We start from the raw sequence: 27,667 nt of genomic DNA on the forward strand, positions 1-27,667 counted from the left end.
GATTCCCGGTCGACGCAATTAAAGAGAGAAGAAAAAAACTGCTGCAACCAATGCGACCAAGAAAGTATTAAGACTTCCGCAAAAGCTATAAACTGCCAGAGATCACAACAAGAATCCAATCAAATGTGTTGAGAATATGAGCTAAAGTTTTATAGAATTTTGAGACTTTTGACTCACATGACTTGGACCGAACACGAAAATAAATTGAACTGATTAACTTCACTCTCCGTAATCTGGTCCACTGTGAGGTGTATTTTGATGAGTATTTTCCTTTGTGTGGCTTTCTTTAATCAGAGTGTTTTACAAAGACATAACAATTTAATTAAATTAAGAAAACCTACCGGCAAAGAGGCTGGTCCAGCTGGATGTGGTGGCCAGCAGACAAGAAATGTAGCGATGAATTTTAGGTTTACGAAGATCGGAAAGGAAATGAAGGAGCTTTTGGGTATCGGGAGAAAGGGCTTTTGGGTTTGGACGGCTCTTACGAAGTGATTATTTCGTCATCAACAACAATTGGAGCATCTAGTAGAGAATGAACGGATCCGGAGAACCAGAAGTACTAATTACTAGGGTACAAAAGGATCATATATAATAACACCAACATTTAAAGTTTTGAACTAGCTAGAAACAAGTCCAGACTGGCTTACAGATGGTAAACAATCATAAACGAAATACAAGGGTTTGATACCAAAATACTCAAAACAAAATAGAATGCTTGTCATGATAGTATCCCAGCAATTCATGTCCCATTATTGGGTTGTGAGGACAAAGCAGCAATTCTTCCTTTTTCATATTGAGTCTCCAGTGTAGACATTGTTGCACCATGACATTCAGGTAGCGAAAACAGAGTCACCTCATATAGAGTCTGTAACATCCCGAACCTAAATTCACCAGTTTACTAGTCATTGGGACGGTAAACGACCTTTACTTTCACGTTTACTTTCGGTTTAGTACTTTTAGTGGCCCTAAAAGTTGACTTTTTGTTCGGGTCAAAATTTGAGAAAATGTTCTTCATGAAAGTTGTAGGGGAGGTTAAACCGAGCGCGTGCATATGTGGTACGTAAAAATCGGACTTCGTATGCGAGAGTTATGGCCAAAAATGTAAAGTTACTGTTCACGGTAATTTTTGATTAAAATAGAAAGTTACCTAGGGTAGGTTTCCATTTCCGGAAACCCACCCTTCCCCTTTCTCTCTCCTCCCCCCCCCCCGAGCTCTCTCTTCTCCGGTTCGACCCTTTCCTTTCTCCCTCCGATTTCCGGCGATTCCGGCCACCAACCGGCGTGCCACCGGTCACCAGAGGAGCGCCTCCTCCCTCCGAGCACCCTAGCAACCTTGGTTTTCCACGATTTGGCCGGAAAACCACGGATCGAAGCCAAAACCCCTCCGGCTGCAGTTTGGAACTTTTGCCGATTTCCGGCGATTCCGGCCACCTCCGGTCCCCATTTTTCCGTCGAAGGTTCGGTTTTCATCACTGATCATTTCCCCTATGGCCTTGTATCACGATTTGTTGTGTAGATGCCGAATCGACGAATTGAAATTCTAGGGTTCTTGAGGATTTCTGGGTTTTTGTTCATTGATCGATTTCGGCCGTTTTTAATTGTTATTTGGGAATGTTGTAGTTGAGAAGTTGAATCAGTGTGTTGAGAAGGTGCTACTGCCAAATTTTGGTGGCCATCGGAGATGGTGGCGACGGCGCCGCCACTGTGGGCGGCGGTAGCGGCGGCTAGGGTAGTTTATAAATTTCAATTTTTAGCTAGTTAAATTCTATAATTATCATAGAGCTTTTATATGAAGTTTGGTGAATTTTGGAGGAGTTTGGAATTGTTTGTGAATTTTCGAAGTTTGGAGTTTTGTGGTGGAATTAAGGGAAATCCGGTCCGGATTTCCCTCGTTTTCATTATGGAATATGTAAATTGAGGAATTGGAATTATGGAAGAGATTTAGGTTGAATTTGAGAAGTATTGGAGATAGGGATTTTCGGATTTCGTTTAAGTTCGTAATTATTTTATTGGATTACCGTTTATGGAAATATAATTGTGTACAGGGCAATGTCGCGAGCTACGGCTAGATGAAGGAACTCGTCTGCGTGGTTGCCCAATAGTACTGTGAGTGGACGTTTGATTTAAATAAGTGATGCATGCATTTATTTATTAAAGCTTGTTCTATTTTATTAACGTATTTTCCGAGCATATAAAGATAATTGCGAATTATCTCATGGATTTACTTTTAAATAATGATTCTCATGAAGTATTTATGTTTTATACCGGTTGTGAGTTTCGGTTATGAAGATGTTATGCTCGGATTCGAATTTATAAATGATGTTGATTTTCGACGAATTGATTTTCGATGTGATTTTCGAGATTTATACTGTTTATATTATCTTTATAATCGTCAATTTGAGATTTCTGAAAGATTTTCGAAATGGGATTTCGATGGAATAAATTCTTGTTTATTTATTCGATTTTTTTTTTGCATTGGGAATGCCTCATTGACAATCTACTTATTTCTTTAGCGTGTGGGACACGCTGTTAATTTATACGGCTTTATGAGTATTTCCTGGTACGGTTGGGAATCGTACCCGTGTTTTCCTTATTCGTGGGACATGGGGAAGCCTTAAGGATTTATGATCCGCAGTGTAGGATCACTTGATCCTTTACTCCTCTGTTATATCCCTGTGTATAGTAGTATTGCTCTGCATAACCTTTGTGATTAGTATTTTTGAGTTTTGTGTTTGGTGAAAGTGGAGTTGTTGGTAATTGGGAGCAGGGTGGCTCCAGGAGTATAAGGTTGGTTTGCTTGAAGTGTTTCGTGTGTTTTACAGGTTTTTGGGTAGTCCATTTTAGAGGTGACTCTACCGAATTTTTGGTAGAGTTATCCCTAAGGTGGGCCCCACAGGGCCACCTCGGATTTCAGGGTGAAATTCGGGGCGGGTCCTGTCAGAGTCGAGTCAAGAAAAGCTCATACCACGGCACCTTCTCAAGCCTATATCTCTGCCGCTGACAAGCAGCTTCTTTGCTTCACGACATTCACTCCTGATCATTTGCTTCGAGTCCTTCAAACTGATAACAATCATACCACTTTCTGTAAGGAGGAAGAGTAAAATGGTAAAGGTGTAAGAAAACGAATGATCATAGTTAAGAATGAAACACTGACATGCTTGTTATGAAAACAATTTCATTACATAAGGAATACAAATATAGCATGCAGTATAAAACAATAGGACTCAATAACAAATATCAAAACAAGTCGAACAAGCCAGGTTGAATGGGGCAGGATATCAATTCAGAATGTCAGAACCAAGTTTGGGATGCAAAAACAAGCATAATACACACAACATTCTTACCGACAGCAATTTAAAGGGAAAATGTGCATGCATCTTGCATCGGCTAGACTTCAGAGAGTTTTATACACGACGCGGTTCTGGCCACTAATTACAATTTACAAACAATAGACCCAGAAATGGTTGAATGCATATAGCAGTCCCTCTTCATTTCATTACACAAAGAACAAGGGTCCATACACAAAGGCATCCGCAAACATGATGTTCCATACAGAAAACACATTTCATTGAAGGATAATCCTCAATAAAACATTAAAGGTGGTGAATCCAAATTACAATAGTTCAACCAATTTCTCAGGTGGTACGAGCAAAAAATGCACCCAAAATATTCAAGGTTACACTGTCAACAACAATCCATATCTGTATACAACATTCTGGATATAGTTGGAGGCAATAAGCTAGAATATCTAACAATCATAAAACAATGTCTTCAATGCAGAGGCACATACAGTTTTAATGCTTCATACTTGATAGTTTTGGCTCCTCAATTGCAAATAAACTCACAGAAAAGACATTGAGGAAAACAAGATGAAAGGATTGAAACTCGATTAAATAAGCTCAAATAGCAAGAAGAATCCTACGGCTACTAGAGCAGCCATAGACAATCACTAACAGTAATAATAATACTTCATACTTTATAATTTCGGCTACTCAATTTCAAATAAACACAGAGAAAAATAATTAAACATCAAAGATGGCGAATCCAAATTACACAGTCAAAGCATAAAAACCAGCCATCATTAAGTGCACACAATAGCAATCCCTCTCCACTTGTATTCTGCTCCTTAGTTTTTTAGGACTCGAGTTCTCAGGCCACATGCTTCATAATCCTTCAGGTAGTGAAACTAAAGTTTCATCATATAGAGTCGCGTCAAATATCGCCCCAGGAAACTCTTCAATTCTATATTGGGCACTGCACACCGGATTCTCTTCTTGAAGGCATTCAATCCAGACCAACTCCTTCTTGTCAAGCAGTTTGATCAACATTGTACCACCTTCTGAAACAAAAGTAGGATCCCAGCTACTCCATAAAGTGAACTCATCTGGTAAATCATCTCGACTAAATTGAATGAGCTTAACCCAAGATTCAGGCACACCATACTCTCTCATCACCCAAAATTCACTATGCTCATAAAGATCCTGAGACCATACACAAAGACCTCCTCCTAAAAGAACCTGAATTCTTATCTGTCTCAAATGCACGCCATCTTCATTTTGGTTGAAAACAGGCAATGGCACTTGCCTAAACTCCTCCTCTGCCAAATCAAAAGCAACCATAGTTGGGTCTGATACCCCATATATGGGATAGTTGATCCAATGAATCGCTCCATTTGAAAGACTCCCCTGTCCGTCAATCCAGCCACTGCATGAAGAGGAAGGAGCTTCAATAACTTTCCAAAGGCTGACTCTGAGTGAGAAGACATGAACATCCACAAAATCACCAAGGGCGGGTTTTATCAAAACAAGCTTGTAGTCGTCAGTGGCTGACACTTTACCAAAACCATAATATAAAAAGCTTCCATGCTTTTTCTTTTCTGTTGATTTTGTCACCTCACACCCAAAACTTGGACTAGGTATTTTGCGAAAAAATCCAGTTGATGGATTCCAGATAGACAAGTTCTTAAAGTAACTTTTATAGTATTCACCTAGAAGTATCAAACCATTGCACGAGGCCATTACTCGTTGGCTCTTCTCCTCCAATGGGAAGGTGAGATTATTGACTGAAGAATAACCTTCTAAGGATTGAAATCGAGAGGGTAACCAAGGCGTGTCATCTTTAAAAGGATAGGGAATTTGACCTTGTATGGGTTTAATTGTAGGGTAGATGGAGATGAGGACTTTTGGACAGAGGGTTCCCTGCTGTGATGCTACTTGAAGGTGAGACTTGCCAAATTGAGGATCAGAAATGATAATAGAACGCCACCGTTTCGACACACAAGTGAACCGGATCAAGGACTTGACCGGCAACCGGCACAGAATCTTCACTATAACATCTTCATGTAGATCAAAGCTCTCATTTTTCATCTTCGACATTGACATGTTTTCCAATGCAACCAAGAAAGTATTTAACTTTTTTAAGAATTGAGCAAAAGCTATCAACTTGCAGATATCACAACAACAATCCAGTCAGATGCTTTGAGATTCTATGAGCTAAAATTTGACTAAGACCCAAAACGAAAAATAGTTACTGATTAACTTCACTCTGGGTAATCTGGTTACAGTGCAATAGAGACATATTTTCCTTTGTGTGGATTTCTGAAGGAGACCAAAAGCTTTAAATTTGTAGAGATTTCAATAACAAGTTTTCTGAATCAAGAAAACGTACCGGCGACCGGCCCGACGTGGTGGCCGGAAAACAGCTCCTATGTGATCACAACCCAAAATCAAAACAAGGAATGTGGGGATGGATTTTGGGTTTATGAAGATGAGTGGAAATGAAAGGGAGGAGCTTCTGGGTTTATAGGAGTGTGAAACTGAATCTTGGGGGTTTATAGGAGAAAAGGATTTTGGGTTTGGGCTTGGGTCTTTCTATTTGGGCTTGTGCAAGGTGCATGGACTCGTGTGCAAACCTCTAGGGTCTGTTTGGGAAAAAGCATTTTGACATCATGTGCAAACCTCTCGAGTATATCGATCGTTTAGTTTCTTAACTTTTGATTGTTTTTGTAATAATCTTTTCAGATTTATTGGGCTCCATGGTCAAAGCATGCATGCAATCCAGTATAAGGAGCAGTTAATGTTCCTATGCTGCTGCTAATTGTGTACGTACCTGGTTACAACAACCGTCGTTTTGGTACTTGGCTAATCGAGTTCTGCTCGAGCTTAAACTAATTAGCTCACCTATGCCGCTATGCTACATATTATCTTAAACTGGCTGGACAGAAATTCAAATTGGATTCGAAATGTCAATTACATAGGCTCATGGAGGAATCTGGTAAGATGAGGAAGGAATTTGCCATATAGTGGAAATTTACTATCTGTACGTGTCTGAACTCTTCCCTTTGCATAGTTGTTTTATTTTAAGGAGTTTGGATTGGAAGGTGGAGAGCCTGAGTAACTTTGATGATTTGTGCTTACTCTACACTTACCATTTGGTTTTTCACTTTTTCTTTTGATGATTTGAGCCTGGGTGAAACAACAGAAACAGAATGCGAGAACACAGAGAGAACACATTGACACAACAGAAACTTTTTGCCTACTTTTTTCCTTCATCTGTTTCATCTTAAAGCACCAAAATTTCACAATCTTCTATATCAAGTTTCGGGTTGCATAAAGAATAGGTGTATTGGCCTTGAAGAATCATAATGCTTAAGACTTCATATATCGTTTGTGCTTACTCAATAGCAAACAAAGTAGCAATCATAAACTATCATCATTTAGCAGCACCAACAGTAACAATTTCTCATAGTTTTGGCTCATATTTACAAATAAACACACAGAAATACAATGAGAGAAACAAAATAGGAAGAAGTACTAATAATACCCGATTAACATCAAAGGCAGAGAATTCAAATGACAATAGCTACAACATAGAAACCAACCCGCATTTGAATGCAATCCGACTTCATTTCTGTTCTGCTTCTTGGTTAGTGATTCATCATATATAGAGTTCATCAAAAAGGTACTGAAACCAGAGTTTCATCATATACAGCCGCATCAAAATGAAGCTTACACCCAGGCACCTCCTCGAGCCTTTATCCGCCGCTGCAGAATGGTTTCTCTTCTTTCCGGCACTCAATCTTGACCAACTCCTCCTTGTCAAGTAGTTTGATGAATGTTTTAAAAGGCTGAGGCGTGGCCGAGAGAGCCTTAGCAAGGCGCTTGCCTTGAGGCATAAGGCGTAAGCCTTACATATAAATTAGTTGTATTTATGTATAGAACTAGTCTTATACATAGAACATGTATTGTAACAAAAAAAAAAAACATTATTGTTGACTTGTGAGTCATGTTGTGTAGAACAAGTTTGCTTGCATATAATCTTGTAGAAGAAGGAAACTTGGAGGACAAGTACATTTGGAGAGCAAGTTTACTTGGAGATCAAGATGTGTAATGTAGTAGTGTAGGGCTTGTATATATAACCCCATTTACACCATTGAATCAACATGAAAAAAATTCATCACTCACAAATATCTCTTGCTTTCCATTTCATATTTTGACTTGGTATCAAAGCGAAGATCCGAGAGGACTTTATCTCTTTGTTTTTCCTTCATTCTTCTTTCCTCATACTCTGGGGTAAGATTGTTCCTTCCTCTAATTCGGAGGTTAGGATTGTTCTCTATCTTTTAGAAGGTGAATTTTATTCTTGTAACGTCGAGCTTACTCGCCCAACACCACTAGGTCCATCCAATTAATGCGATGTCTAGGCCAAGGATCGAATAAGAGAAAGATAACCGAAGGGTTGAAAAGTGAGCATTGCTCCACCAAAATCTTAACCCTCCTTATCTGGTCGCATTAAAAGGAGTTATCGAAAGGTTACGCGATAGGCAACACCCAAGGATAAGATTTCTTTTCTCTTTACTTAGGAAGTACAGTGGCGACCCGAATGGGTATACCACAGCGCCGTAATATTAAGCCAATAGGAGCTCGATACGTAGTAGACGTACCATAGACCTACCAACTTAATACTACAAGGCCTTTTGAAAACACAATTTTTAGAAAATAGGAGACTAAGAAAACTTTTAAGAAAGGACTTTAAGTCAACAACCCAACATTTAAATCAACAAGTCTAGAAAAGCAACAAAATAAAGTGGGCAAGTGCAATGTGATGCCTTAGGGCTTACATCATAACCGAAATGAAAGGAGTTCAACAATAACAATAAAACAAGGGGTGAGGCGCGCTCCCAGGTAGGCGGACCTCACCGAGTTCAACATAGGAAGAGAAGCTAGTAAATCGATAGAATACCAAATGGGAAGAACTTCAAGCAACAGGAACAGCAACACACGGACTCGGCCAACGACCCACTTCTAATCCAAATCGTCCGGAACGACCTCGTTGTAACTTGAAATGTAGGGGTGAGCATTTCGTCCTTGCTAGCCCAATAGGGGCCGACCCAACCTTAGTTAGGTTTGAAATCTAATAGGTAAAACATAGCTACTAGAATATAGGTTGCGCGCATTTGTAAAATCAAGTAAAACAAATGCAAACAAAAACAATCACAGTTGTTTCGTTTCAGGAAATCATATGCAGCATGCTTCACACAATTTGGAGCTCCGAGATACTTACCTGCCGACTAAACCAAAATAAATCGGTGACCGACCTGGTTCGTCCTGAATTCGAGAACCAGCCAACTACTCTGTAGTCCTTGTGACTACAAGTAGCGAAAGTGTCCATTTCCTGGCTCTGAGTCTCCTATGACTGGTTCACTGTCTGTATTTACCTTTCCTTGACAAACATAGGAGCACAGCCCCCTCCGGAGGTTCACGGTTATCGACACCGTGGGATCCCTAGGAATCTACGCGTCTAGGTCCCATTCACTTTCAGGTCACAAACACAAGCATACAAAATGGTACAGTATCTCAACATGCAAGTCTAGCCTCGGTTTTCGCAATCAACAATTATCAGTTCTGAAAACACATGTATCACGAGGCATCGACTAATGAACAACCAAAAACATACTTGCAGGCAACATAATATTATACTAGAGCATTCCACATATATCGAAAAGCCTCTAACAAGGAAGGGACAGCTCACCCTACCTGGAAAATGCTGGCGTACTCCACACTCTGATGCTTTCCGCTTAAGCTTCCTTAACGATCGTGTTTCCTGAACCATTACTTAATTTGTAAGTAATTATCCAGGTAAACATCATGATCAACCTTAAGTAACCGTGTACACTAAACCCTTTTTATTTCAATGAGGCCATTAATTATTTCTTTCAACCTTTACCAATTTGGGAAACTAACTTCTTTCTTAAAAAGGAAAACGTCCTTATCGCTCTGCTAAACTTTCGCCAATCCGAGCGACCAAAGTTGAGTCGATCCTCAAGTTTTACGAGGTCGGTCAACCATGGTCAACTCTCGGAGTTGACTTTGACTTCTGACTTTTGACCGAGTAATCCTTTATTTACCATTATTTATTATTTATTAAAAATAAATAAGTAAATAATTCTTATTTATTAAAACAAATAAATAAATAATTATAAATAAAGTTTTACTTTTACCCATTTACTTCTCCTTTTTCACCTTTTCACTTTTACCATAACTTTTACCTCCACACTTTCACTTTTACTTTTACCTCCTTTTTACCGAATTTACCTTTACTTTCACCTTCTTCACTTTTTTACCACTTTACCACCGTAAAACCTCCTTTAATCCAATTTTTACCATTTTCTTTATTTTCCTTTTCTTCCAAAAACAAATACATTTCTTTTCTTCTTCCTTTTCTTTTTCTTTTCGCCAAAACTACACAACAATAATCACCAAACCTTCCACAACAAAATTCCAACACTATGAAAATTTATGCTAATAAAATCCTACTAATTTAACCATCCTCAAATCTCTAATTTCACAATTTTTCCAACAACAACAATAGCTCAACATAAACCAAATCAACCAAATAAATTCCAAAAATTCTAGGGTTTGTCCAAAACCCATTCCTTACCCTTTCCTCTTCAAAAATCACGTCCTAATCCTTCTCCTTGGCCTTCTTCACCTACAAATCCGTCCAACATCAACATCTCAACCAAAAACTCGAAAACAAGGTTGCATGGATAGATCCTTACCAAAAATCCTTGCCAAACCCGGAGCCTAGCTTCATGGTTTAAGGAGAAATCGGGTTCATGCACCAAAAATCAAAAATGGAAATCAAAAACTCGAATTTGGTAAGAAAGATGTATAGATCGAAGGAATAGAGGCTAGATTAGGATGGAAAATACCTTGATTTGAGCTTGGAAAGAAGAAATCACAAAAGCCCCAATTTTAGCTTCGGGTTCAAGGGTTTTTGGGGGATTAAATGGCTAAATTTCATGATTTTGGTTGGAGAAATGGAAAGAGGGGATGAAGAGAAGAAAATCTGGAAATTTTGGTTGAAATCCGGATTCCGGCGACGGCGGTATGGCGGCGACGATTTCCGGTGAAGGGCTAGAGAGAGAGAGTCTCGGGTAGAGAGAGAGAGGAAAATGAGAAAATGAGGAAGAGGCTAGGGTTTTGGGGAGAATGAGATGCTTAAATACCTCTCCCTAATTTAATTGTGAAAAGTCGAATTTGCCCCTCCTTTTGGGCCAATGGGCTTGGGCTGCTCCTATTTCATTTTCCTTTTAATTTTTCCTTAAGCCCACTCCGAAATTACATCTTCAATCATCCTTATTTCTCCGATTCTTCACCGAATCCTTTCGGAAAAATTTTCCGGGTTTGTCCTAAGCCTCGATACTTTAAAAGATACTTTTCTAGACCCAAATTGGATTTTCTCTAAATTTCTTAATCCTTTAAATGGCCTCAAAGTCTTAACCTAAGCGTGAATACTTGTGTACCATACGAATACGTAGCTTCATACGTTATTCGACAAATTAAAATAAACAATAAATAAAATAAAAAGAATACGGGGGTCTACAAGTACTGCTACTTCTTGACTAGTCGATTAATCCCTCTCGACTTGTCGAACATACCTTCTGTCTCAATTCTGCTGCATATTGTTCTTTCATCAGTATTCCAATGGCTGGTCCTGATGCTCCACTTCTAGAAGGAGAGAATACCAACAATTCCGGTATTCAAAAAGTTGAAGTCTCAGTTCAAAACTCAGATTCTTCATCAGGTTCATTTGGAGGAGCAAAACTGAATGGACCTGGGAATTATAGGACATGGAAGAAGATGATTTCCGCTCACCTTCGTGGAATCCATAAGATGGGTCATGTCACCGGTACCATTAAGGCACCAGCGAATGAGGAAAGTGAAGAGTATGTCAAGTGGGAAGATACTGATGGACTTTTACTGTCAATTCTATACAAGGCCATGACTGATGAGGTGATCCAATTGATCATTGGGTGTGATACTGCTGCAGAAGTTTGGAAGACGCTCAATGATCTATATCTGAATGAATCTGATTTTTCCCAGATCTATGCATTGTTGTGCAAGGCAACAAGGATGAAGCAAGATGGGCAAGCAGTTTCAGTGTTCTACACCTAACTGAAAAACATTTGGGCCAAGATTGATCAACGGCGACCAAACAAATTGAAGAATGCTGAGGATATTACTTGGTACCAGAAGGAGAAGGAGTTGGAGCGTGTGCACCAGTTTCTGAGTGGATTAGATGCTAGACATGACAGTGCCAAGGGAGAGTTGTTACGTCGGCAAGAGCCTCCTTCCCTCACTGAGGCTTTTACCTACATCCGCAAGGATAAGTCTCAGCAAGGTAGCACAAAGGCAGCTCATTCTGAAATCTCCATCCTAACAATCCAAGCTAAGCCCCCTCGGGCTCAAGGTCCACCTCCTGGCTTCAGTACACCACAATCAGGATTACATCCTATGACTCAGGGTTCTTCTCCAGGCAGGTCTGTATGTCAACATTGCAAACTGACTGGACACACCAAGGAGACTTGTTATAAGTTGGTTGGGTACCCAGCTGGATACTTCAGCAAACCCAAACCAACTGAACCTCGAGGTAGAGGAAAGGCAGCTGTTCATCTTGTTCAGAGTTTAGAGTACTTTAGAGTCGCTGGGCAAGATCATACCACAGGCAGTGATGGCCCCTCAGTCTCACTGGTTGCTAGAGGTACTGGTAAGATTGGTATGGCTTTAAAAATTTCTAACTTTGTAGGTTCAGATACTTGGATTATTGATTCTAGTGCTTCAGATCATATGACTTATGATAAGAAGTATTTCATTACCTTATCCACACCTACTGTGTCATATGTTACAAATGCCAATGGTGAATCATTTCCTGTGTTAGGTATTGGGTCCATAAGAGTCACACCTACCTTAGTATTGCATGATGTATTGTATGTACCAGACTTGTCTCACCACTTAATCTCAGTTCCCCAATTGAATACTTAATCCTTGTGCTCTGTGACATTTTTTCCCATGTATGTGGTGTTTCAGGATCTTCTGACCAAGGAAGTCATTGGCAAGGGGTATATGAGGGGGAGACTGTTTCATCTGGATCAAGCTTATGCCGGGGAGAGACCAAGGAAGAATGTCCCAGTTGCTTTGACTTTGACTTCTAGAGAGCTTAATGAAGTCTAGTTATGGCATAGACGCTTAGGGCATCCTTCATTTAGTGTAATGCGTAAAGCTATGCCCTCTTTATTTGTTGGTATTGACAAGTCGTCCTTACATTGTGAAACTTGTGTTTTGGCGAAAAGCCATAGAGTCAACTACCTATTGAGTCTTTCTAATAAAAGTTCTATGCCTTTTGAGATTATTCACTCTGATGTGTGGGGACCTTCCAGAGAACCCACTGTTTCTGGAATGCGTTATTTTGTCTTGTTTATTGATGATTGCACTCGATTATCATGGGTAGCATTGCTTAAATCTAAGGATGCTGTGTTTTCTGCTTTTCAAGCCTTTCAAAAATTGATTCAAACACAGTTCAATGGTCATATCAAAGTTTTTCGTTCTGATAATGGGGGGAGTTTGTTAATCGTGATTTTCAGGAATATTTCCAAGAAAAAGGTATAATCCATCAAACCACTTGTCCTCAAACACCTGAACAAAATGGTGTGTCTGAGCGTAAAAATCGTCATCTTCTAGACATAGCATGAGCATTGCTATTTGGTGCTCACATGCCCAAGTATCTTTGGGGTGAGGCGGTTCAGACTGCCTCACATCTTATTAATCTTCTTCCTTCCAGTGTTCTTCAGGGGCGCATTCCCTTTGAAGTCCTGTCAACCCATGTCTCTATTCCTTCCTTCCATAATCTTCCTGCTCGTGTCTTTGGTTGTGTTGCCTTTGTCCATATACCCAAAAATCAGAGGTCAAAGTTGGATGCCCGAGCTCTCAAATGCGTCTTTGTAGGTTATGGTTCTCATCAGAAAGGCTATAAATACTATCACCCACCTACACGAAAGTTCTGTGTCACCATAGACGTGTCATTTTATGAAGATATGTGTTATTTCTCCCCCAACAACACCACTCTTCAGGGGGAGAATGAGTTTTTTTAAGAGATGTTTGTTGGTGGAAAGTTGAAGATGAATAAAGACGTAGAAGAAGAGAGTACTGACATCCCGAAGTTGACTAGTCAAATTTCCCAAATCGACCAGTCGATAGGGGGAGTCGACCAATCGAACGAGGAAACTGGCGAAATGGGCATAAGTGTACTAGACCAATCAAAGGAAATTCTCGACCAGTCGATTTCTGAAGAGGACTCTATTCCAGCTTCCCCCTCATCTGATACTTCACCCTTTAATGCTGAACTTTCTGGTCAAGAAGCTCCATCTCAGGTATGTCCAGTATCTTTACCTGATAACCCTGTAGAGTCTGTATCTTCTACATATGTGTTACCTAGTAGGACTACCCGTGGTCAACCAGCCAAAAAGTATGAACCTTCCATAACTGCTAAAGCCAAATATCCAGTAGCTAACTTTGTGTCACACCATAGGTTATCTAAACCTTATGCATCATTTGTGAATCAAATATCCTCTGTATCTGTTCCTAACAAAGTGCAGGAGGCTTTGGGAGACCTAAAGTGGGCCAAGGCAATGGAGGAAGAAATGGAGGCATTAGAAAAGAATCACACCTGGGAACTTGTACCACTTCCTCGTGGTAAAAAGATTGTTGGGTGTAGATGGATTTTCACTGTCAAACATAATGCAGATGGCACAGTAAGTAGGTATAAGGCGAGGTTGGTGGCTAAGGGCTTCACTCAAACATATGGGATTGACTATGATCAGACTTTTGCTCCGGTAGCCAAGATGAATACTGTTCGGGTATTGTTGTCACTTGCAGCTAATCTGAATTGGCCTCTTCATCAATTTGATGTAAAAAATGTTTTCCTTCATGGGGAGTTAACTGAAGAAGTATACATGGGTCTTCCTCCTGGATATGCATTAGATACACATGATGATATTGTTTGCAGATTGAAGAAATCCCTTTATGGACTTAAACAGTCACCCCGGGCATGGTTTGGCAGATTCACTCAGTCCATGAGATGCTTTGGATACAAGCAGAGCAATTCAGACCACACCTTATTCTTAAAGCACCAAAAGGGGAAGGTAACTGTGCTTATTATATATGTGGATGATATGATAATAACAGGGGATGACTTGGTAGAAATTGAAAGTCTTCAGAAGAAGTTGGCTTCTGAGTTTGAGATGAAGAATTTGGGAGATTTGAAGTAATTCTTAGGGATTGAGGTAGCCAGGGGGAGAGATGGCATCTTCTTATGTCAGCAAAAGTATGTGTTAGATCTCTTGGCAGAGACAGGTATGTTGGATTGTTCTCGAATTGACACTCCAATCGAGCAAAATCACAAACTAGCAGAATATCCTGATCAGGTTCCAACTGATAAACCAAGATACCAGAGGTTAGTGGGACGCCTGATATATTTGTCACACACTAGACCTGATGTTGCTTATGCAGTTAGTATTGTGAGTCAGTTTATGCATAATCCAAGTGAACGGCATATGGAGGCAGTGGTAAGAATCTTGAGGTACTTAAAGTCAGCACCAGGAAAAGGTTTAATGTTTTCTAAATGTCAGCACCTCGATGTTAGTGGATATACAGATGCAGATTGGGCCGGTTCTATCACAGACAGGAAGGCTACATCTGGGTACTTCACCTTTGTGGGTGGAAACCTTGTTACCTGGAGAAGTAAGAAGCAAAAGGTTGTTGCAAGGTCAAGTGCTGAAGATGAATATAGAGGTGTGGCACATGGAGTGTGCGAACTTCTGTGGCTACGAAATTTACTTTGAGATTTCAGTTTTAAGCCTAAGTCAGCAATGCAATTGTATTGTGATAACAAAGCAGCTATTGACATATCACATAATCCTGTACAACATGACCGAATGAAACATGTGGAAGTTGATCGACACTTCATTAAGGAAAAGCTGGATGCAAAGTTAATCTCCTTTCCTTTTGTTCCAACTGAGGAGCAATTAGCGGATATACTTACCAAAGCTGTATCTAGCAAGTTGTTCCATGACTACTAGGCAAGTTGGGTCTTCGTGACATTTATGCCTCAACTTGAGGGGGAGTGTTGACTTGTGAGTCATGTTGTGTAGAACAAATTTGCTTGGATATAATCTTGTAGAAGAAGGAAACTTGGAGAACAAGTACATTTGGAGAGTAAGTTTACTTGGAGATCAAGATGTGTAATGTAGTAGTGTAGGGCTTGTATATATAACCCCATTTACACCATTGAATCAACATGAAAAAAATTCATCACTCACAAATATCTCTTCCTTTCCATTTCATATTTTGACTATTATAAATTGTCATCCATTCATGATAATCAAGTACTAAAACCACATGATTCAACAAAATCAGCAAACATAAAATAAATCCAAAGATTTATAGTTGAAAAGACCAAACAACGTGAACAATTATTGAAATCAACTTTATCCTTGAAAATCATCATCTTCATCAATTAGAAGATCACCATCCAAACTATCATCACCCAAACTAGTACTATAACTCATTGTGCCTACAAAATTTCAAAACTTATATCAAATTATTAATTTAAAGTGGGAGCAGGACAATGACAGTAAGGTCTCAATCAAAAAAATCAGAGGAAAATCCTACGAAAGTTGATCCAGAAACAGAAACAGAGTCGAGTCTTGTTCTGTTTTAGGAGATTACTGCATGTTCTGCATTGGTTTCTTTACTACTGCATGTTTTGTAGGTAAACATAATCAGAATGTAGAGGTAATCACCGAGCACATGGCCACTGATCCATATAAGAGAGATTTTCAATCAGTTCCTGTCTAATTATGGAATAGGGATCAATTTCCATTCTTATTACAATCAGCTATATCCGAAAAACAACCTTATTACAGGCACTTGCAGGAAAACATAACCAATCTCTCAAGGTTCTCTAACTGTGAACATAGGCATTAGCTAGCATGGTCTATATGTGTATGGAATATTTAGCAAACTCTTCCAAAACAGAACACTGAGAAAGAACAAGAATTTGATTACCTCTCGGGTAGACTATTTCCCCGTGATCGAAAAAACTGAGAGCTAGTGGTAGAGGTAGTTAGCCATCGTGCTCGCAAAAAAGAGTGGGATTGGTTGCTCTTGAGCCTTGAGAGTGAAAAGTTGGGGAGGAGGCTGCTGAGTGCCTGAGAGTGATTTGGGGCTTGCTGAGAGTAATGGCTAGAACGAGACCTAAATGAGTCTAAACACTAAACACACCAAAACGACGTGTTGTTTTGGTCTGTGTTAAAAAATTTCCAGGCCGCGCGCTTCCTCCGCCTTTGGCGCCTCTGCGCCTCGTCTGCAAAACAGAGGCGTTTTAAGCCGCGCTTCACGCCTTCTATGCATTGAGGCGCGCCTGGCGCGCGTGTTTTAAAACACCTTTGATCACAACCGTCCCACCTTCTGTAACGAAAATAGGATCCCAAGTACTACATAAAGCAACAACATCGGGTAAATCGTGTACACTAAATTGAAAGAGCTTAACCCAAGATTTGTGTTTGAGCCCAAAAGTAATTTTGGCAAGATCCTTTAGTGGGTTTAGCGCAGCGGGCCGATACCTGCGACCCAAAGATAAGCCTGCTTGGGTTTGGGTTATAGCTTCGCCCATTCCGTAATCCATAAGGAAAACGAAACCTTATGGGAGTCAAGTAGCAGAGATTGAATAGGAAACTTCAATCAATAATCCTTCTATAGCAAGGAACAGTCAAAGCCCTAGGTATAAATATTAGGGTTCAAGGACAGAAGATGGATCTCTCTCTGAAATCAATCAATCCCAGCGATTACAAAGCCTCCCCGGAGCAAACCTTCAACCTTGTTGAATCCCGGTGACCGCGCGCCAGTCCTAGTCTCTCCAAGAGCCGATTGTCAGCATCACCAGATCAACCCGGCGACCGTGCTTCCAGTCCTAGTCTCCCCGCGAGCCGACTGCTAGTGCTACTGCCACCGACACAACCAGCGAAGCAAGGGTAACGCCCTAGCAACCCAGCGAAGCTAAAGTCACGCTTTAGCAAAACCCGTGCTTTCTCACAACTTTCCAGTGATTGCTCTGCTTAGTCTACAACACTAAGTATCGATACGGTGAACGCGAAGAGATCACAACCAAAGTCCTTATCCGTAAGGCAAGAAGTCCTTTCTCGGAAGGCTAGAGAAGAACCCTGTGACGAGGTTGGTGCTCTCCTCGTCTACAGCGCTTGAAGAAGACGTCAGGTCAAGGGACTCCCCCGACGACTGCACCCCACGGTGCTGGCACGCCTGCGCACACACGCTCAAAAGAGACAGTTTGCACGCCAACTGGTTTTGGAGCCAAACAATTTGGTCACTGCATACTCTGTCAATGCCCAAAATTCACTATGCCCATCACGCTCTCCAAACCATACGCAAAGGCATCCATTTGAAAGAACTAGAGTCCTCAACACTTTTTTATTCGCGCCATCTTCATTTTGGATAGAAACAGGTAGTGCCACTTGCCGGAACTCCTCCTCAGCCAAATAAAAAAGAATAGATAAAGCTCGAAACCTCATTTCTGCTGTGGATGATCCAGTGAAGTGCTCCATTTGTAATTTGTAAGAGTCCCCCGTCCGCCAATCAAGCCAGGCCATGACAAGTAAAGACCTTCAACTCTCCAAACGTCGGCCCTCAGTGAAAAGACATGGACTTTCACAAGACCTCCAAAGGCGACTAAAATGAGGAATCTTTGACGGAGGGTTTTGTGTTGAGATGTTAGTTGTAGCTGAGATTTGGAAAATTTAGGGTAGTGAAGTATAATGGCACGCCACCGTTTTGAGACACAAGTGAACCGGATCAAGGATTTGACGGGCAACCGGCAGCGAATACCGGCTACAATATGTTCAGGGAGGTGGGGGAGCTCAACGTGCTCCTTCTTCCTCGACATATCTAAACAGAATAAGGAGAGGAGATATTCCGGACTGGAATATTTAGAGTTCGAGTGGTAACAACAAAACTTGAATGGAACAGAGAAAACTTACGGGGAAAGCAAATTATCGGTTGGTGAAGATGGCCATCACTCCCAGCTTTTGAGTGAAGGCGACTGTTTTGACTATTTGAGGGTTTGGACTTTGGAGAAGCCTATATATCGTAGAGAAGGGCTTAGGGGCTTTTCCGGGCTTAGAGCTTGCAGCCCAGAGGGTGTTTCCAACCGCCCCGCCCCGCCCCAGATGTCTACCATTGGTACCAGTGTCTTGCAATCAAATGCTCAATTATCGTTTGGATAAGCAAAAATACTATATGGGTTATGGATGCGGTGATAGTAGTTTGATGAACTATCAAAGGCTTTCTCCATACTAATCTATGGGACAAAAAGTCTCAATGACCTTCGATCTAGGGTTTTTGTAGGAAATTTCTAGTCAAGTGTATTTTATAAGAAACTCTCAATTTCGGTTTCTCAGTTATGGATTTTTCAATTTGTGCAAGTCTAAGAGCATCTCCAGTAATAAAAATTATTTTTACCGGTAAAAAAAATCGTAAGTTATATAGCGCCAATATTTGACTTTTATGATTCTATATATAAGAAAAAAGAATCTAACAGCTGAGACACCTCCTCAAGCCTATATCCACTTATCCAGTCGCGTAATCATTCTTTGATTCACCGTAATCATTCTGGTACCGAAATTAGAGTTTCATCATACCCAGTCGCGTTAAAAAAGTAACACCCAGACACCTCCTCAGGCCTATATCGGCCGACACAAACCGGCTTCTCTTCTTTACGGCATTCAATCCTGAGCAACTCGTTGTCAAACTTGATCACAATTGAACCACTTTCGGTAACCAAACTTAGATCCCAAGATTGCCAACCGTAAGATTTTGTATGCGGAACCGGTAAATCATACTTGCTTAATTTGTAGAGTTTCACCCATGAATTGGAAACCCCGTAATCTCTCATCATCCACAATTCAATATCCCCACGGTCCCCACCCCTGTTATGCATAGTCTGAACCAAAACGCAAAGGCATCCTCCTGAATGAACAACAGTCCGCATTCTTCTATCGAAAACTCTATCATCATCTTGGTTAAAACAAGGAACAGGCACTTTACGGAACTCCTCATTTTCCAAATCAAAAGCACAGACATCAAACACTGCTTCAATGGAGTCTTCTAGATAGTCATAGTCATAGTATCGGTTAACCCAATGGATCGCTTCATTCGAAAGAGTTCCACAGTCACTAGTCGGTCTGTACTCGAGGAATGGCCAGCGAGAAACTTCATTAATTTTCCAAGAGTTAGCTCTCACTGAGAATATGAAGATCTTAACATCCGGTGCAGGAACAGGGTCATCAGAACCAATGTCGACTACTAAAACAAGTTTGTAGTCATCAGTGGATGAGACATAGCCAAAACCATATTTATCTACTTGAATTGTTCTAGATTTTATCGTTACTGATGACAAGTCTGGAGCAGGAATTTTGCGGAAGAACCCAATTGATGGGTTCCAAATAGACAAGTACTCTTTGTAAAAATTACCTAGAACTACCAAGCCGTTGCACGAAGCCAGTATTTTAATTCTGCAATGCTCCTCGGATGGTAAGGTGAGATTTGTGACCGAAGAATTAACTCCAAATAAACCTTCCAAGGATTGAATTGGAAGGGGTAGATTAACTCTGGTTTGTAGTTGAACATAAGGGGATATGGAGAGAATGAGTCTCGTAGTGATGCTTCTCTGCTCAGATGCTAGTTTGAGGTGGGCTTTTCCAAATTGTGGGTCAGAAATTATTATGCTATGCCACCGTTTCGATACACAACTGAACTGAATCAAAGACTTGACTGGCAACCTACACAAAATCTGCAGAATTATATCTTCAGGGAGGTCAAAGTTCAGCTCCTCCTTCACCATCATATGCAGGGAACCTATGGTTCTTCAACTAATTAAGATGCAATAACAACTACAATAAAACGTACGTAGAATCTGAAACAAAATAATAAAATTTTACCAAGAAAAAAGAACTTACCGTCGGAGCTAGAGCTTTCGTGCGGCGGATGCTAACGGAGTCAGGAAGTGAATGACTAGGGCTTGCTTATTTACGAGATTATGGTTGCGTGCGGCACACGTTGATCAAAAGACGTGGGTTGTTAGGCGCGTTTTGCTTTGTTGGGCTAGCAGGCTGGCCCAAATTGATACCCAGACACCCATTAGTCTCCACAGTACACCCAGTTAATGAAATTTAAATAATGGCTCATGTTGTTTTTTCAACTTATAACGATTCCGCCATGAAAATCACTCAATAAAATTAAAAAAAATTATTTTATTTAAAAAATACGTCCGTGCTGAGTTTGAGATATCATTGAGGCCGTGATACAATCGAATCCCACAATCCGGATTCGATCAAACTTCAAATAGTAATAAATGAAAATAGAAATTCAGCTTTCAAGTTGCCATGCATCTCAATTTTTGGGAAAGCACAATAAGTTTTGCATGGTATCAAACAACTCACCTGATAACTCACAAATCAGGTGTTGTGTCAAATCTGAGAAATGGTGATGTTTGAACCCAAAATAACATTTTTTCTCGATAAGGGAGACTAAACCCAAAATAACATTTTTTCCCGATAAGGGGGACTCGAAGAAATCCGGGCCAATATCCGTGGCCCAAGCGATATATTTTCGATAAGTTCGGAATATATTGTTTAGAGGCTAAATAAGGTCTACTTGGAGATCAAGCAATATCGAAGGAAATCTGAATATTTGTTGATCTACTATTAATTATCAAATATTTGATAATTAAGGATAGTTGGTTTGCTTACCAAGATTGAGCAGGAGGGAAGGTTGTGAACGTAAAAGCAGGGGCTCTTATTGATTAAGGAATAAATGGCGTGGACTTGCAGCTGAAGATATATATTGTAATTAAAGAGTGCTCGCGAGTCGCGAAGATATAATCAAGGGCGCGAGCACGGATGAGTTGGGTGGCTCGCGAAGGTCAAGTTGGCCATATATATATATATATATATATATATACTTCCCATTCAATTAAGGTATGGTGGACCAATCAAGCAAGGAATCAAGGCCCCCACATATATTACAATCAAGAGCAGATGAAGCAGATTGATGAAGGATGAATTATCCTTTAATTGTATTCAACAAGAAGAGGCCAATACGTGGCTAACATATTCACATATATACATGCATGCATGGTGGGCCATCAACTATTTGCAGCCAATAAGATGCAAGGAACCAAGATTTTCCATGCAGTCAAGCAATTAAGGTGGACGTGAAACACTTCAAGGGGATTGCAATAAATAAGGGTGATATAATTATGCATGATCACAGAGTCCCGCGAGAATATATACAGGCCGTTAATGCATATCCTACCGCATCCAAGAGGAAGATTACGTCCAGGACTCTAAGAGGCAACTAACCTTGCCTACATTCTAGCGGCGACAAAGGAGGATAATTATTAATTATATACGATAGATATCAAAGCTATTAAGAGTTTTGATTTGATTCAAGGCCAATAACTGTGGCCTAAAATATAGTATTTCATTCCTCTTAGGAAGGTAAATCTGCAGTAGCCTATATATAGAGGCTAAAGACGATACAGGAGGGACGACTCTCGAATCAATCAATCCCAGCGATCACAAAGCCTCTCCGGAGCAAACCTTCAACCTCGTTGAAACCCGGTGACCTCGCGCCAGTCCTAGTCTCCTCGCGAGCCGACTGTCAGCATCACCAGATCAACTCGGCGACCGTGCTTCCAGTCCTAGTCTCCTCGCGAGCCGACTGCTAGTACTACTGCCACCGATACAACCAGCGAAGCAAGGGTAACGCCCTCGCAACCCAGCGAAGCTAAAGTCACGCTTTAGCAAAACCCGTGCTTTCTCCAAATTTCCCAGTGATTGCTCTGCTTAATCTACAACACTAAGTATCGATTCGGTGACGCGAATAGATCACATCTAAAGTCCTTATCCGTAAGGCAAGAAGTCATTTCTCGGAAGGCTAGAGAAGAACCCTGTGACGAGGTTGGTGCTCTCCTCGTCCACAGCGCTTGAAGAAGAAGTCAGGTCAAGGGACTCCCCCGACGACTGCACCCCACGGTGCTGGCACGCCTGCGCACACGCTCAAAAGAGACAGTTTACAAGCCAACTGGTTTTGGAGCCAAACAGGTGATGCATTTGTTTGATAACTACGTAAGCTCTGGTGGTGGATAAGCTGAAGAAGTAGGGACTGTTGGGATTTCAATTTTAGGGGGGCGACATCTCTCTTTGATTCTTTTTAATTGGTTTGGCTCCAACCATGAAATATATGAACTTTTGGGATGTCAAGTAATTACTATATTAAAATAATGAACCACAGCCAATGAATTCACCCATATGTTATTTGTAAAAATTGTGATCAATTGAATAAACCCAAATGTAATTAACTTGTAAAAATTATGATCAATTTGTTAGCATCACATAATTATCATAGGCAAAGATATCCATTTAAAAGAACCAGAATCCTAGCGGCACTTGCCGGAACTCCTCCTCATCCAAATCAAAAGCATAGATAGAGCTCGGAATCTCATCCTTGTGGTAGCTGATCCAGTGAAGTGCTCCATTTGAAAGAGTCCCCTATGGATATTTTCCTTCCTTGGGAGTTGAGTTTTTGGACTGAAAAGTTATCTTCTAAAGAGTGAAATCGAGGGGGAAACCTAGAAATATCATAGGCAATGGAGTCAGATCTTTGGGGAGGAGTTTGAAATATTGGGTAGTAGACAAGGACACGGAGGGTTCTGTGTTGGGATGATAGTTGGAGCTGGGCTTTGGGAAATTTGGGGTCATGAAGGATAATGGAGCGCCGCCGTTTTGATACACAAGTGAACCGGACCAAGGATTTTACCGGCAACCTGCACAAAATCTAGACCAGTATATCTTCAGGAGGTGCAGTTCAAGGTGCTCCTCCTTGTTCGACATTGAAACAGAGCTCAAGATCCACACTATAATATTTAAAAGGTCGAGAGAGGTAAGTTATAACAACACTAGAATCCGAAACAATCGAACAAAGAGCCTTGCTCTTTTTTTAAGATGAATATATATAACAGTTGTAAACGGCTAGCAACGACTAGTTTATGATTTCATTGAAGAAGAAACTAATTAAGGAACATAACGTATAAAACAACAGTAAAATGCATAAGAAGTTCCTATCATTCACTATATATTAGTTTAATAACACAAGCAAAGGAACCAGAATATCTCGAGGAAACTTGTCCTATCACGTACATGACCTGTATTGAGAGAAGCAACTGTTGCATCACATGATATCGAATCCTGGGAAGTTGTTTGTCAGAAGTAAAATCCATTATGTTCATATGTTTTCTGTTTCATTTACAAATTACGACCTCGCTATATATAATTGCTATGTTGTGAGAGCGATTTCTCAAAACAAAGCACGCAAAAGCATGCACAACTCGGTTGCACAATAGTTTGTTACAAGTTTAAGTAGTGCAACTATCATCTGCATGTGACTGCTTGCATTGTTTTGGAGGGCACATTTCACTTCATGAAATTTGAAATTTATCTCTATAAAATTAAAAATAGAGAAGAGGTTCATGTCTACTTTGACATGCTATAATGGCTGAGATACGATCGATCCACAATCCGGCTCGATTAGAATTACAATCTTCAAGTTGTGAGGCATCACTCAATTTTTGGAAGCGCAATAATTTTTGCATGGAACCAAATATTGCCACAAGAAGGGTGTAGTGTAGTATCAAATAAGAGAAGTGGCGCTGCATATGTTACCTAACTACCTACAGTTGTTGGATTTCAATATTTAGGGTGGCTAATATTCATTCTTCTTGAATTTATATTAAGCTCCAAAGCATGTAGTACATGCACTTTTAGGATGTCACGCAATTTTCGTATTAATTGGAAGAAGAACCACAGCCTGTAAATCCACCCACTATTGGGATCAATTTGCTAGTGTCATATAACTTGCCACAAGTAGCTCGTAAAAAATAGACTAAACATCTCACACATGCTATGAATGTTCTGAAAGTTGAGGTTCTCTCAACAGTGCCCTTTGTACTGTAAAAGGTGCCGAGCACCTTGCCCGAATCGTAGTGACTAATGAGCTTTGTCCGAATCATAGTATTGAGCTTTGATTTCAGGGTTTCGGTGGGAGTATCATTTTTGCAGCCACATTAGTTTAGGACCTTTTTTTTCAAGAGAAAATCTTAAGTTGGGTACGACGTATAGCGGTATAGGCCAGCTACTCACAATTGGAGGGACCCACTTCATTTTGAGAGAGCCGCCGTACATGGCAGCCCGTACCCTAGAATTCTCTTATAGAAGACGGCCGGGTATGAAAGGGTAAACAAAGCAGGATAGAAAATCCAAAATGCAATAGCTATATAAGTCTATTACATAAAGCCAATCAGCATTTCAAAGGCAATTGTACTCAAATCAAACATCAAAGCTGGAGAATCCAAATTGTAAAATTAAAAGACAAATGCCAGCCAGCATTCAAGTGCACATATAACATGTACATTCATATTTCTGCTTTCTCAAGTATTTAGGCCTGGAATCCTCAGACCCCATGACTCATCATAATCATTCAGCACAGACAAACAGATGGAGTTTCGTCATACAAAGCTGCGTCCAACAAAAGATTACTACTATGATTCACTGTAATCATTCTGGTACCGATATTAGAGTTTCATCATATACAACAGTCGGGTTTAAAAAGTAACCCCAGAACATTTCCTTAAGCCTATATCGGCCGACACAGACCGGTTTCTCTTCTTTACGACATTTAATCCTGAGCCACTCCGTGTTGTCATATAACTTGATCACAATTGAACCACTTTCGATAACCAAACTTATATCCCAACCATAATTTGTTGTAAGCTGAACCGGTAAATCATAGTTGCTAAATTTGAGAAGTTTCATCCATGAATTGGACACCCCGTAATCTCTCATCATCCACAATTCAATATCCTTATAGTTAGCATGAAAAAACTGAAACGAAACGCAAAGACATCCTCCTGAATCAACAACAGTCTGCATTCTTCTATTTAAAACTCGATCATCATAATCATCTTGGTTAAAACAAGGAGCAGGCACTTTACGTAACTCCTCACTTTCCAAATCAAAAGCACAGATTGCTTCAGTGTAGCCTTCTAGATAGTCATAGTATTGGTTAACCCAATGGATCGCTTCATTTGAGAGAGTTCCACAGTCGCTAGTCGGTGTGTACCTGAGGAATGGCCAGCGAGAAACTTCACTAATTTTCCAAGAGTTAGCTCTCACTGAGAATATGAAGATCTTAACATCCGGTGCAAAACCAAAGTCATCAGGACGAAAGTCATCAGAACCAATGTGGACTACTAAAACAAGTTTGTAGTCATCAGTGGATGAGACATAACCAAAACCGTATCTATCTGGTTGAGTAATTGTAGATTTTTTCGTTACTGATGAAAAGTCTGGAGCAGGAATTTTGCGGAAGAACCTTGTTGATGGGTTCCAAATAGACCACTCTTTGTAATAATCAAGTAGAACTACCAACCCATTGCACGAACCCAGTATATTAGTTCTGCGAATATCCTCAGATGGGAAGGTGAGATTTGTGACCGAAGAATTATCTCCAAATAAACTTTCTAAGGATTGACTTCGAAGATCAACTCTGGTTTGAAATTGATGATCTCTAAAACTAGCAGAAAGGAATACGGAGAGAATGAGTCTCTTAGTGATGCTTCGCTGCTCAGATGCTAGTTTGAGGTGCGCTTTTCCAAATTGTGGGTCAGAAATTATGATACTACGCCACCGTTTCGATACACAACTGAATCGAATCAAAGACTTGACTGGCACCCTACACAGAATCTGCAGAATTATATGTTCAGGGAGGTCAAAATTCAGCTCCTCCTTCTCCATCATATTATTGCAGTGAAAGCTATGTGGAAATTAGGTGAAAACGGTAGACAAGCGTCGAACTGAATATAAGAAATATAAGAAAAATATGTGAGATTAATCTCTCGGGTTTCTCAATTGTTATTGAATTGTTGAATGCCTAATACAATTTAGTGGGTGCTTTATGTAGGCTCTAACCCATGAATATAAATTGGAACTAGAAGTCCTTATTGAAACAAGAAAGTGAAGAAACTTATTCTAATTATTAGGGAAATAAACCTAAGAACTATAGGAAACTTATGCTTGCTTACAACATTGCTTCTCAACGCGTTTCTCAAGCTGCTCCTCGAACTCTTCTGCAAGTGAACCTATGGTTCTTCAACTAATTAAGATGCAGTAACATCTACAACAAAACGTATGTAGAATCTGAATCAAAGTAATAAAAATTTACTAAGAAAAAAGAACTTACCATCAGTGCTAGCGCTTTGGTGCGGCGGATGCTAACGGAGTTAGGGTCTGTTTAAACATGAATGACTAGGGCTTGCTTATTTAGGAGATTATGGTTGCGTGCGGCACACGTAGATCATAAAACATGAGATGCTTGGGCATTTTGCTTTGTTGGGCTAGCAGGCTAGCCCAAATTGCTACCCAAACTTCTAAATACACCCATCAATCTCCACAGTACACCCAATTAATGAAATTGAAATTTTATTTTAGAGAATGGCTCATGTTCTCTTTTCAACTTATATCAATTTTGCTCAATATCATTTGGTCTAGTGGCATAGTCTCTGCTTTGTAAGTGAGAGGTTGTGAGTTTGACTCACGAAAAAGTAATTGTAACATTTGATCAAAAAAAAAAAAAAACTTATCACTCAATGAAATTTAAATTTTATTTTATTAAAAAAATACATTCGTTCTGAGGGTGTGATACGATCAAACCCCACAATCCGGACTCGATTAAATTTCATATAGTCATAAATGAAAATAGAAATTCAGCTTTCAAGTTGTCATGCATCTCAATTTTTGGGAAGCACAATTTGCATGGTACCAAATAACTCACAAGTCGGGCGTAGTGTCAAATCTGAGAGATGGTGATGCATATGTTTCATAACTCCGTAAGCTCTGGTGGTTGGATAAGCTGAAGAATATTGGACATACAAACGTACTCTTCTGTTGGGATTTCAACATTTAGGAGGGCAATATCTCTCTTTCATTCTTCTTCTCGTTTGGCTCCAACCATGTAATATATGAACTCTTGGGATGTAACGTACTTATCATATTAGATAATGAACCACAGCCAATGAATTCACCCAAATGTAATTTGTAAAATTTGTGATCAATTGAATACACCCAAATGTAACTTGTAAAAATTGTCTTCAATTTGTTAGCATCACATAATTATCACATGCTCTCCTTATTTTGCTAGCA

At 40.1% G+C, this 27,667-nt stretch overlaps 5 protein-coding genes and 1 long non-coding RNA gene across 8 annotated transcripts; 2 read left to right on the forward strand and 4 right to left on the reverse strand.

The window, feature by feature from the left end:
- Window positions 1-4,163: 4,163 nt before the first annotated feature.
- On the reverse strand, window positions 4,164-5,375 carry LOC112164238 (F-box/kelch-repeat protein At3g06240). The gene has a single exon (XM_024300462.1). The coding sequence runs from the start codon at window positions 5,373-5,375 to the stop codon at window positions 4,164-4,166; it is 1,212 nt and encodes a 403-aa protein (XP_024156230.1).
- A 3,560-nt stretch (window positions 5,376-8,935) lies between these two features.
- On the reverse strand, window positions 8,936-10,425 carry LOC112201535. Its single transcript, XR_005799115.1, has 4 exons — window positions 10,214-10,425; window positions 10,061-10,089; window positions 9,940-9,990; window positions 8,936-9,102 (listed from the first exon to the last, which is right to left on the reverse strand). It is a non-coding gene; the product is annotated as an uncharacterized LOC112201535 (long non-coding RNA).
- Window positions 10,426-11,033: 608 nt separating this feature from the next.
- LOC112168062 lies at window positions 11,034-12,693 on the forward strand. Of its 3 annotated transcripts, none has more exons than XM_024305180.2 (2): window positions 11,034-12,060; window positions 12,372-12,693. In XM_024305180.2, exons 1-2 carry the CDS (start codon window positions 11,799-11,801, stop codon window positions 12,494-12,496), a joined length of 387 nt encoding a protein of 128 aa, XP_024160948.1. In that variant the 5' UTR covers window positions 11,034-11,798; the 3' UTR covers window positions 12,497-12,693. The 3 variants fall into 3 exon arrangements, with proteins under 3 accessions (XP_024160948.1, XP_024160949.1, XP_024160950.1); XM_024305181.2 differs by having other exon boundaries at window positions 11,034-12,051; XM_024305182.2 differs by having other exon boundaries at window positions 11,034-12,045.
- A 2,002-nt stretch (window positions 12,694-14,695) lies between these two features.
- LOC112164239 (secreted RxLR effector protein 161-like) lies at window positions 14,696-15,181 on the forward strand. The gene has a single exon (XM_024300463.1). It carries the CDS (start codon window positions 14,696-14,698, stop codon window positions 15,179-15,181), a length of 486 nt encoding a protein of 161 aa, XP_024156231.1.
- A 3,836-nt stretch (window positions 15,182-19,017) lies between these two features.
- Window positions 19,018-20,253, reverse strand: LOC112164240 (F-box/kelch-repeat protein At3g23880-like). Its single transcript, XM_024300464.1, has one exon. The coding sequence runs from the start codon at window positions 20,251-20,253 to the stop codon at window positions 19,018-19,020; it is 1,236 nt and encodes a 411-aa protein (XP_024156232.1).
- Window positions 20,254-24,945: 4,692 nt separating this feature from the next.
- Window positions 24,946-26,263, reverse strand: LOC112164241 (F-box/kelch-repeat protein At3g23880). The gene has a single exon (XM_024300465.2). It carries the CDS (start codon window positions 26,261-26,263, stop codon window positions 25,025-25,027), a length of 1,239 nt encoding a protein of 412 aa, XP_024156233.1. The 3' UTR covers window positions 24,946-25,024.
- Window positions 26,264-27,667: the final 1,404 nt, after the last annotated feature.

The sequence above is a fragment of the Rosa chinensis genome, chromosome 5 (assembly GCF_002994745.2).
Source record: "Rosa chinensis cultivar Old Blush chromosome 5, RchiOBHm-V2, whole genome shotgun sequence".
Taxonomy (NCBI): Eukaryota; Viridiplantae; Streptophyta; class Magnoliopsida; order Rosales; family Rosaceae; genus Rosa; species Rosa chinensis.

Excerpts from the sequence above, each read along its gene's own strand:
- LOC112164238 (XM_024300462.1), bottom strand. The coding sequence starts at position 5,375 with ATGTCGAAGATGAAAAATGAGAGCTTTGATCTACATGAAGATGTTATA.
- LOC112168062 (XM_024305180.2), top strand. The coding sequence starts at position 11,799 with ATGACTCAGGGTTCTTCTCCAGGCAGGTCTGTATGTCAACATTGCAAA. Across the intron at positions 12,061-12,371 it reads TAGAGGTACTGGTAAGATTG|GATCTTCTGACCAAGGAAGT; the intron begins GTATGGCTTTAA and ends GTGGTGTTTCAG.
- LOC112164239 (XM_024300463.1), top strand. The coding sequence starts at position 14,696 with ATGTTGGATTGTTCTCGAATTGACACTCCAATCGAGCAAAATCACAAA.
- LOC112164240 (XM_024300464.1), bottom strand. The coding sequence starts at position 20,253 with ATGGTGAAGGAGGAGCTGAACTTTGACCTCCCTGAAGATATAATTCTG.
- LOC112164241 (XM_024300465.2), bottom strand. The coding sequence starts at position 26,263 with ATGGAGAAGGAGGAGCTGAATTTTGACCTCCCTGAACATATAATTCTG.